The sequence below is a fragment of the Phaenicophaeus curvirostris genome, chromosome 6 (genome assembly GCF_032191515.1).
Source record: "Phaenicophaeus curvirostris isolate KB17595 chromosome 6, BPBGC_Pcur_1.0, whole genome shotgun sequence".
Classification (NCBI taxonomy): Eukaryota; Metazoa; Chordata; class Aves; order Cuculiformes; family Cuculidae; genus Phaenicophaeus; species Phaenicophaeus curvirostris.
Window position 1 is genome coordinate 9,636,541 of NC_091397.1, and position 11,590 is coordinate 9,648,130.

Sequence of the window (11,590 nt, forward strand, 5' to 3'; positions counted from 1 at the left end):
CATACACGCTGTAGACTTTTTAAGCAGCTTTTTTTTTTTCACCTCTACTCTCAAATCAAATGCATATAAAAGTACGTACGTAGATATACACCCTGGAGGTCTTCAAGGCCAGGCTGGATGAGGCTTTGAGTAACCTAATCCAGTGGAAGGTGTCCCTGCCCATTGCAGAGGGACTGGAACTGGATGACACTTAAGTTTGCTTCCAGCCTAAACCATTCTGTGATTCTATGAATGCAGTTTAAATGTTTTCATCATTCTTACCAGCTATGCACACTCTATTGGACATAAGTTATCACAGTCTTAAATATTTTAGGCATATTGCTATTGTCAAATTCAACCTAAGTCACCAACACCAATTCTTACCATGAGCTAAATGTGTTAAAAATAGAAAGTACAACTAAGTAATGGAAAAATGGGATAGTCAAAGCATAAACAGGTGCTTAAAATCAACAGTAAAACCATAAAGCACCACAATTTTATGACAATTGAGAAGCCTAACACTGGAAACCACACCACTATAAACCGCAAAAGTAAAGTGGAGAGGGGAAGTCATGCACATATACTGCTTCTATCCTCTGTATATTAAACTCAGCCATATACAGACTTAAATACCATATCAACACAAACTATTTGCTGTGGAGAGCACATGTGATATGGAAATATAGGTACTGAAACAAAGTCCTGAAGTATTATATTTTCCAGTTAATCAAACATTTTCAATGTTAAGGTATTATCAATACGCTCAAATACTAAAGCAGAACAAAGCACCGGAGTCTTTCTTGCAACCATGGTGGTGGCAGTTGGAAACAACTTTTAATATATTCAGTTAATCAAGGAATTAGAAAACTCTGCATGGGAAGCAGCTCAGCAGCACTACAATACATACTCAACACCAAGCTGATGAAATGTCAACGTAAGTTTTGTCACCATCCTCATGAGTAAATTGGGCCTCAAAGAGCAACAGCTCAAGGCTGCTGAAAGTGTGATGCAATTCCACTTGTCACGTGGACAGCTCATCAGGGGGTTCCAGCAGTAACATGTTTCAGGCCACCTCTACTCTTCAGAGTGATGCAACAACCAAGGCTGTTAATTATTATTTGCATAAAAACATAAACTACAACCATGACCTTTTCAAAGTCTCTCTTGTTCCTGTGTTATAAGTGACATGAGTCCTTGCACGTTAATGTTACCAAGAAGTTAGCGTCTTGAGGCCTTGGACAGTATGTATTTACAGGAAAGCTTCGGTGGTTCCCAAGGTAAGGGGAGGGCATGGAAAGAGTAGAGCATCACAGAAGTTAATGCTTTCTCAGAGTTATCACTGCCCTCCTAAATGATAAATATCAAATGAAATAGGGGAGGGCAAAAGACAGAACAGAAAGCACTGGGTTTGGGGTTTTTTTCCTTTTTTAAAAGAAAAGGTCACTTACACAACCTTCAAATAAAAGCAGTAAGCTTGTATTGAATGAAATGTTTTCTTTAGACAGTCTTCCTTAACCCAAATTCCCATCTATGTCACCAGAACTGAACTCTCACTTTCTTTATCATAACTTCATTGGCAACATGCTTTGGATTCTCTCCCTACTCCAGTATTACCATGAACTCCTCTGCTGCTCTGGTCTCCACCCACCCCTCAACCCTCCTTCCCAGAGGGCTTATAAATTCAATCACAGTCAGTATCCCTACATCACAGCAAAGACCGAGACGTTCATTACAACCCTACAATCTCTCAGCTACATCTTGCCATCTTATCCAGTGTCTCTACTACATAACCAGCTATCCAAACAAAACTCAAGATATAGAGGCTTCTAAGTGGTCTTGCAATCAAGAACTGGTTTTGTCTGCTGTCAGTTCTTTCACTTTTCATTAGACTTTCTCAAACCAAACTCACATTTTAATCTAAATCTTCTTAAACAACATCTGTACCTTAGATGAAGCGTGTTGCCTTTTTGGCCAATTGCTACCACAAAGAAACACACCAGCATTCAGAAGGAATTATTTTGAACTGTAACTAATAGCAACATTTCACACGTCAGCCTTTCATGCTTACTTTACGTAAACAGAATGTAGAACTCTCCAAAAGTTGTTCCTGTTTTGGGAACAAGCATCTCTCTATCCACTTGTCTACGCCAAGAATTTGGAGATGCCTATTGATTCCAGATGGATCCACCAGTGCTGATGCTCAGCATCAGCAGCCAGAAAATGACTCATTACTTCTTGAAGTTCAGTACAGCACTCATGTCAACAAGTAAAGGTGTATTTTTAAGATGAAAGAATGATGTCAACATTTTATATATGTTACTATGTTAAACGTGCAAAATTTTCAGCCATATATCTCATGCCACTACCACAAATATTCCTTTATTCAGTCATATCTCTTTTCCAAGGCATTTTTAAAAAAAAGCAATACTGAGAAACCTAGGCAAAGATATTTTTGAGAAAAAAGCAACCATTTAAGATATCACAGAATCACAGAATCACAGAATCATAGAATAACCAGGTTGGAAGAGACCCACCGGATCACCAAGTCCAACCGTTCCTACCAAACACTAAACCATATCCCTCAGCACCTCGTCCACCCGTGCCTTAAACACCTCCAGGGAAGGTGACTCAACCACCTCCCTGGGCAGCCTGTTCCAGTGCCCAATGACCCTTTCTGTAAAGAATTTTTTCCTAACGTCTAGCCTAAACCTCCCCTGTCGGAGCTTGAGGCCATTCCCTCTTGTCCTGTCCCCTGTCACTTGGGAGAAGAGGCCAGCACCCTCCTCTCTACAACGTCCTTTCAGGTAGTTGTAGAGAGCAATGAGGTCACCCCTCAGCCTCCTCTTCTCCAGGCTAAACAACCCCAGCTCTCTCAGCCGCTCCTCATAAGGCCTGTTCTCCAGCCCTTTCACCAGCTTTGTTGCTCTTCTCTGGACTCGCTCCAGAGCCTCAACATCCTTCTTGTGGTGAGGGGCCCAGAACTGAACACAGTATTCGAGGAGCGGTCTCACCAGTGCCGAGTACAGAGGGAGGATAACCTCCCTGGACCTGCTGGTCACGCCGTTTCTGATACAAGCCAAGATGCCATTGGCCTTCTTGGCCACCTGGGCACACTGCTGGCTCATATTCAGTCGGCTGTCAACCAACACCCCCAGGTCCCTCTCCTCCAGGCAACTTTCTAGACAGACTTCTCCCAGTCTGTAGCACTGCATAGGGTTGTTGTGCCCCAAGTGCAGGACCCGGCATTTGGCCTTGTTAAACCTCATGCCATTGGACTCTGCCCAGCGGTCCAGCCTGTTCAGATCCCTTTGCAGAGCCTCCCGACCCTCCAGCAGATCGACACTTCCACCCAGCTTAGTGTCATCCGCAAACTTGCTAAGGGTGCATTCGATGCCTTCATCCAGGTCATTGATGAAGACATTGAACAGGGCTGGACCCAGCACTGAGCCCTGGGGAACCCCACTTGTCACTGGCCTCCAGCTGGATTTCACACCATTTACCACCACTCTCTGGGCCCGGCCATCCAACCAGTTTTCCACCCAGGAGAGTGTGCGCCTGTCCAGCCCAGAGGCTGACAGTTTCTCAAGCAGAACGCTGTGAGAAACTGTGTCAAAGGCTTTGCTGAAGTCCAGGAAGACCACATCCACAGCCTTTCCCTCATCCAGTAGCCGGGTCACTTTGTCATAGAAGGCGATCAGGTTAGTCTGGCAAGACCTGCCTTTTGTGAACCCATGTTGACTGGGCCTGATCACCCGGTTCTCTTGCATGTGCTTCATGATAGCACTCAAGATCACCTGTTCCATGACTTTCCCTGGCACTGAGGTCAGACTGACAGGCCTGTAGTTTCCTGGGTCCTCCCTGCGGCCCTTTTTGTAGATGGGCACAACATCAGCCAGCCTCCAGTCCAGTGGGACTTCCCCAGTCTTCCAGGACTGTTGGAAGATGATGGAAAGGGGTTTGGCCAGCACATCCGCCAGCTCCTTCAGTACCCTAGGGTGAATCCCGTCCGGCCCCATAGACTTGTGACTGTCCAGTCGGGCTAGCAAGGCTCTGACCACCTCCTCTTGGATCATGGGAGCCTCATTTTGCTCCTCTAGCTCCTGGGTTTGTACACAGGCGGAACGACCCTCCTTACGACTAAAGACTGAGGCAAAGAAGGCATTAAGTACCTCAGCCTTTTCCTCATCCCCTGTTACTGTTGTCCCTTCTGTGTCCAATAGGGACTGTATGGTCTCCCTAGTCCGCCTTTTATTATTTATATATTTGTAGAAAGATTTTTTGTTATCTTTCACTGACTTGGCCAATCCAATTTCTAGCTGAGCCTTAGCCCTTCTGATTTTTTCCCTACACAATCTCACTTCCCTCCTGTAGTCCACCCAAGAGGCCTGTCCCTTCTTCCAGAGGCCATAAACATTTCTTTTCTTCTTGATATCCCTCAAGATCTCTCTATTCAACCAAGCTGGCTTTCTCCCCTGCCGGCTTTTTTTCCGGACCACGGGGATGGCTTTCTCCTGAGCTGCTAGGACCACCCCTTTGAAGAGCTCCCAGCCCTCCTGGGCTCCCTTGCCCTTGAGTACTGTCTCCCATGAGACTTCACCAACCAGCCTGCTGAAGAGATCAAAGTCTGCCCTCTGGAAATTTAATGTTACCGTCTTGCTAACCACCCTCTTCACTTCACCTAGAACAGAAAATTTTATAATCTCATGGTCGCTTAGTCCTAGGCGTCCACCTACCGCCACATCCCCTACAAGGCCTTCTCTGTTCACCAACAGGAGGTCCAGGAGGGCACCTTCCCTGGTTGGTTCATTCACCAACTGTGCAAGGAAGTTATCTCCCACGCACTCCAGGAACCTCCTAGACTGCTTCCTTTCTGCTGTGTTGTACACCCAGCAGATATCAGGCAGATTGAAGTCTCCCACCAGAACGAGAGGCATCGATCTAGAGATTAACCCCAGCTGTTTATAGAAGAGCTCATCAGCTGCTTCTCCTTGGTTGGGTGGTCTGTAACAGACTCCCATCACAAAATCTACCTTCTGGTGGGCTCCTCTGATTTTGACCCACAGGCACTCAACCTCCTCATCTCCACAATCCATCTCAGGCACTCAACCTCCTCATCTCCACAATCCATCTCATATAAATCACTCCTCAAGTTTTCAAAGCATGGTTAAAAAAATTGAAATTGAAATTCAATTTTATTGAACAGAAGATAAACTTACATGAAAATTCAAGTAAAAGCATTTCAGGATTTGTAATAAGTTTGTCCTTAAAAATTACCCATGCTTCTGGTCAGCATTTTCTTCCTGGCCCGCTATCAAAATATTATCCCTCTGGCACAAAAAAAGGGTTGGTGAAGACTACAATTTTTGTCTGGGGCATAAAATTAATGAAGCAGAACAGGTCAGGAATAGGAGCACACTACCAACAGGAGTACAGAGTTCACATCAGCTCTCATTTTACAGCCCTACAGGGGACAAATGCCAGCAGTAACCACACTGCACCAGTTTGCGTAGAAGAATCCTCAACACCTCTCTACCCAAAATGCAGGGGGGCGGACAAAAGGTATGAAAAGAAGCCAGAGAAGAAAATTAAGCCAGTGGTATTAGTCAGAAGTTCAGACAAAAATCCAAGACGTGACACAGTTGGAAGCACCTAAGAAGGCCTCTCTAAACTGCTGGAAATTATTTTTAAATTCAGATTTACCACACACATACAAAATAACCATCATATCACCTGTAACGAAAAAAAAAACAAAACCAAAACCCCACCACCTTAATATTTAGAAGTGGTATGGTTTAAAGGGAAAAAAAAAGTCTTCTTGTAAAGGGAATTGTATTAACAAGGAGATAAACTAAGTTTCAATACATAGGATCTGAAAGCCTACACTCCTCAAAACATTCAGTCCTTTAAACCCAGGCATCTGACATTATTAGTCACAAAACTACACATTATACCAGTTTTAATGTCTGCCTGGATTTGCATGAAGCAATGAGAGCTAAATAGCACTTCTATATATTAACTTATTCTACCAAGACTGATTTTTGTCACGACATTTAACATAATTACGTCACTTCCAAATATTGTGTCTGTTCTTAAGCTTCCTAACTAGTAATACTATCATCATCAAATTATTTTCTTCCACAGAGTTCCCCACACTACAAATGTAAGCACAGTGTATTTATCTTCCCAAGGAAACCTCATAACCAAGTGTGTATTTTTTTTTACAAACTCAACATCTTCACTTTGTCAATGGAAAAATAACACCAAAACATATATCTAAATTTTAAAAACACAAACCAATACTGCCAAATAGAAAATTCAAACTAGAAAAAAAGGAACGTAAGACTATTCTAAAAAGTAAACCCAGGAGAACTGAAAGAGACTGAACCATTGCACTCACTTCACATGGGTTTGAAATAAACAGTTCACACCACCACTAGCAGAAAGGGAACTCTTTATAGTTAATTCGTATAAACAGAGTGAAAAGAAACAATAGAAAAGTAGTTCCCTAAGAGATAAAATATCTTCCACTGATGTACAAGATCTCAGTAATCTATAAGCAAACCTAAAGGCAAACTAATTAAGTGCACAAAAATAGCAGATAGTATCAAAGAAACACAGAACATTGTCTGGCCTCTACAGCTCTTTCACACAGATGCTGATCAAGTACAGAACACAGACATCTCTATATTTTGTAACTAACTAAAGCTGCTTTTCAGAAACATCCTCCTTTAAGTTAGAACTGAGTATGATTCTGGCTTTATTTCAGTCAAGGCTCCAATTAACTCAGAGCAAACTCACGGCTGTGCCATGTCTCTTACGCTGGGTCATCAGTTCTCAATCTCCATGTTTACTTTACTGAATCTCAACTTTAAAATTCGTACTAAGTCTGAAATAATCTGGCTGTTTTCAGTAAATATTCCGAACAACAGATCCTCAACATAGCAGACTCACATTTGAAGAGCTACGCCAAAACTTGATGAGGGAGTTAATCTCCTATTACTAGAGGATCATCCTCACGAAGGAAGAAAATCCAAGGCATATTAATTCTTTTACAAACAGGCACCCTGTTGAAAAGAACAGGTATTGTACAGACATCCCAAACAAGGTCAAGAGTGAATGGGCTGAAGTTAAGTATTAAATCACACAGACAGTCATGTCAGAAGCAGACAAAAGATTTATCTAAAAAAAAAAAAATCATCTTTTACTACTCTTGTTCAATCTATACATGTCAGAAACATTTCTCTTTTCAAGGAGGAATTAGCATAAGCTAGCACCTACAGAAAGAGACAGACACCATCAGCAGAAGGATAACAAGTCTTTGATTTTTGTTAGGTAACACAACTTTATGGAAAACTTTGTAACTTGCCAGTTCAGAGCGCAGATGAAATAGAAATGAAGCATTACACTGAAATTAAGCTTAGCATGCCTTTAGGGCATCAGAGAGCACAACCTCTATCTATTCAAAGAAAATGAAGAGGGTTCTTTTCAACTACATCAACTTACTTTGATTTCTCTTCTCTCAGGAATTTATCATTTTAGCTTCCAGTAAAGATTGTGCCACACAGCTAGATCTCCAAAGACAGGACAGTACTACTAGATTCCATAAATTTTACTTACTTCTATGAACAGGCACGCAGAGGTTTCCTTCGCTGTAACATCACACAAAAAACATCAAATCCTTGCTACACCACTGCCATCAGCCCACCTACAGCTGGAATGAAAATCTTGTGCATCATCAGAAAGTGGATTATGTTTATGTTCCCTCTTCCAGCTGAGGGGCTGATGATTATACCCACTACCCACATGACAACTGTCTATTTCCATATTTTAAGAAATTATATTCATCGTACAACTTCATGACCAGCCAAGGCAGGAATGATTAGGGGGGATGTTAACATAATGGTACACGTAAGCAACAGAATCTGTGTATTCTGTCATGCTTAAACTAACCACAAGTGTAATAATACTTGCAAAACACTTCTGCAGCAATGTGAGAGCCACAAGAAGGCTGTATACTCAGCTGTGGATGGCACTAGTTTATGCTGTCGTCAAGCTCTGTGGCCTTCCAAGACAAATTAAAGAGACGATCACTACTGTACCAATGCACAATTTACAAGGCAAATTTGTTGTTATTATCCCCACTGATTAAACAACACAGACAGCTTGACATATTAAAGAACCAAGCACAGTTTCAAGAACAACTCATTCACAGTTCAAATAAAGCAAAACTGCACCTCTAAAGTTGCTGATGTCTTACATGATTTCTTCCATGATTACGCCAAAAGGAAGAGCTACCAGTTGCTCTAGAGAAGCTGAAAAAGCTTTAGAGGCACTGGTTCTTTAAGAATGTAATAGATCTTCATTATTTCTAACAGTACTTGGAGAGGCTGCATACAGCAATTCTTTCAGACTCAAAATTTGTGTGTCCTACTAGGTACAAAAGCACAATACATAGCATATGATGTTATCGAACAAGACTCCATTGGACCCAAGAAGGAGATAATTAGTACACAAAGAAATACAAGTGGAAAAATGGACTTTAGGGAAAAGCATCACCTTGCTAGCATTAACAAAAGATGTGTGATTTGAGTATATCCCTATGTTTTCACAGCACAAAGGAGATAAAGATAAGACTTGAAGACTTCTCTACAAAACAGTATTTCTCTTTTTATGTCCCTCACTGGTCACAGCTCTCATAATGTGTACTACATTCACTCACAGAAAAAGGAAGGTCCAGCAAATCTCCTGAATCTTCCTACAGACTTGTTTTGAAGTTGTCAGGAAAGAATATCCAAGAAATATAACACATCACCAAAAGAATGAAGGTCTTAACATACAGATTCTCAGAATATAGAAACTGGTATATTGTGGATCAAAGCAAGTCTCTTATCAAATAAACTAGCCATAGGACTACCTAAATCAGTTAAAGTGATGTTTGTCTCCGAATACAGCTGAAAAATATTTCAAGTTAAATGATGAAATCAAGTTTGCATTCAAGAAATCCATTCTTAAGACAGCAGTGACTGCAAAGCAACCACGATTACCCAGCTGAGCTCGGATGACACACGCACAGAACAGAGCGCAGCGTGCCTCCCATGTGCAGCATCTATTCCTGCCTGGAACAGGAGCAGAAGAGACCCGAGCCCCACCAAAACACCTCTGTGGGCTCTGAACAGCCCTGAGAACAGGTATAAGGCAGTCAGAGAGGGATCAGAAGGGCTCCCTCCGCCCTGCACTCCAGCAGGACGAGGGAGACAGGACAGGCACTGCTGCTCCCCTGGGGAAGCCGGGGCGCGCAGCAGCACAGGGGGGTCAAGGCAAACGGAAAGGTCACACGCAGCTGCTGCGAATGGCGCAGCCAGGGGCAGGAAGAGCTCAGCATCCCGAGCGATAACACGAAATCCCGCGCGGAGCTCACAGCAAGGAGGCTGCGCCGAGAGCTGAGGTGCTGAAGGGCAACACAGCGCGCAGCGGAGCGGCACGAACACACGGCTCTGCCCCCTGGAAGCACAGGGAGGGGGGGACCCTGGAGCGCCAGGAGGGCGCGGGGGGCTCCTTACAGGAGCAGGAGGGCGCGGGGGGCACCTTACAGGAGCAGGAGGGCGCGGGGGGCACCTTACAGGGGCAGGAGGGCGCGGGGGGCACCTTACAGGGGCAGGAGGGCGCGGGGGGCACCTTACAGGGGCAGGAGGGCGCGGGGGGCACCTTACAGGGGCAGGAGGGCGCGGGGGGCACCTTACAGGGGCAGGAGGGCGCGGGGGGCACCTTACAGGGGCAGGAGGGCGCGGGGGGCACCCTACAGGGGCAGGAGGGCGCGGGGGGCACCCTACAGGGGCAGGAGGGCGCGGGGGGCACCCTACAGGGGCAGGAGGGCGCGGGGGGCACCCTACAGGGGCAGGAGGGCGCGGGGGGCTCCCTACAGGGGCAGGAGGGCGCGGGGGGCTCCCTACAGGGGCAGGAGGGCGCGGGGGGCTCCCTACAGGGGCAGGAGGGCGCGGGGTGGGGGACCATGGAGCAGCAGGAAGGCCTGGCCCTGCCCCTGAAGGCACAGGGAGAGGAGGACCCTGGTGCAGCAGGAAGGCACAGGGGGACCCAGGAGCGGCAGGAAGATCTGTCCCTGTAGGCACAGGACGGGGGGACCCACGCGGGTGACAGGAACGGGGCTGCAGCGGGGGGGGCGGGAGGGGAAAGGAGGGGGGGCGGTGCCGCCTACCGTGTACTCCCGCACTTGGCTGTGGAAGTTCTGCTCGCGGATCGTCACCTCGTCCGCTTCCATCCTTCATAGTCCCGCGGCCCCCGCGCGCAATGGCGGCCTCCTCCTCCGCCGCCGCGCCGCCTGCTGCTGCTGCTGCTGCTCCTGCTGCTGCCCCCGCGGCGGAGGGCGCGCCACCATGGCCAGCGGCAGCGGCGGCTGCTCCCCTGCCCACGGCCCGGAGGCGGCGGCGGCTCGGGGGGGGATCCGACACCGAGAAGGAGGAGGAGGAGGTGGAGGAAGGGCGGGCGGCACCGCCCCGGCTCCTCCTGCTGCGTCACCGCGCAGCGCCCCCGCGCGGGGGGGCGTGTCTATGGGGGGGCGTGGTCTTGCTCGCTAGCCACGCCCCCTCCAGACAAGCCACGCCCACCGCCTCTCACCGCCATTGGCGGTGAGAGGCGGCGGGCGTGGCTTGTCTGGAGGAGGCGTGGCTTAATGGCCTACTTGAGGCCGTTTCCTCTCAATCTCCTTTCAGGGAGCTGTAGAGAGCAGTAAAGTCTCCCCTCAGCCTCCTCTTCTCCAGGCTAAACAACCCCAGGTCCCTCAGCCACCTCTCATAACCCTTGTTCTCCAGACCCTTCACCTCCACAGCTTCCCTGGGCAACCTGTGCCAGTGCCTTGCCACCCTTATCATAAGGAAATTCCTCCTTATGTCTAGTCTTCCCCTCTCCGATTTAAAGCCATCCCCCCTAGTCCTATCACTACCTGCCTTTGTATGCCCTTCCGCAGCTTTCCTGTAGCCCCTTCAGGTACTGGAAGGTCGCTATAAGATCTCAGAGCCTTCTCTTCTCCAGGCTGAACAACCCCAACTCTCTCAGCCTGTCCAGAACTGGACGCAATACAAAAAAATGACCTCGAGTTGCACAAGGGGAGGTTCAGATTGGGTATCAGGAAAAAAATCTTTGGTGAAAGGGTTGTCAGGCACTAGAACAGCTGCCCAGGGAGGTGAGGGAGCCACCATCCATGCAGGTATTTGAAAGACCAGTGGACAAGTTGCTCAGGGATGTGGTTTGGTTGTGGACGCATACAGTTGGACTCGATGATCTCAAAAGTCTTCTCCAACCAAACGATTACATGAAATGATCATCCTGGAGCTCAGCCTTCCCTGTAAATGCATCAGAATGTCTAGTATGAAAGAGTGTTAACAACTGAAGTTAAAACGTGTGTTCCCCTTGCCTGGAGCAGCTTTTGTCTTTGAGTGATTGCTCTTGACAAAGGGCTGTGTTGGGTTTCAGCCAGTGCTGTAGGAGGAAGGCATAGGCACAGGCACCACCTCCCAGTTGTTCTCTGTTCCCTCTCTATAAACAGGCCATTATTTTTGTTTCTGTTAAAGGATTTTCACCAGCCAGTGGGTAACTC

General features: G+C 46.6%; 1 protein-coding gene across 2 annotated transcripts in view; it reads right to left on the reverse strand.

The window, feature by feature from the left end:
- The window catches only part of LMBR1 (limb development membrane protein 1), a 79,793-nt gene extending 69,443 nt beyond the window's left edge, over positions 1-10,350 (reverse strand). Inside the window, exon 1 of one of the 2 annotated variants that reach the window (XM_069859308.1) lies at positions 10,193-10,350. In XM_069859308.1, the coding sequence (XP_069715409.1) occupies positions 10,193-10,255 (63 nt within the window). In that variant the 5' untranslated portion in view covers positions 10,256-10,350. The remainder of the gene's footprint in view (positions 1-10,192) is intronic. The other variant, XM_069859307.1, reaches the window with a different exon arrangement.
- Positions 10,351-11,590: the final 1,240 nt, after the last annotated feature.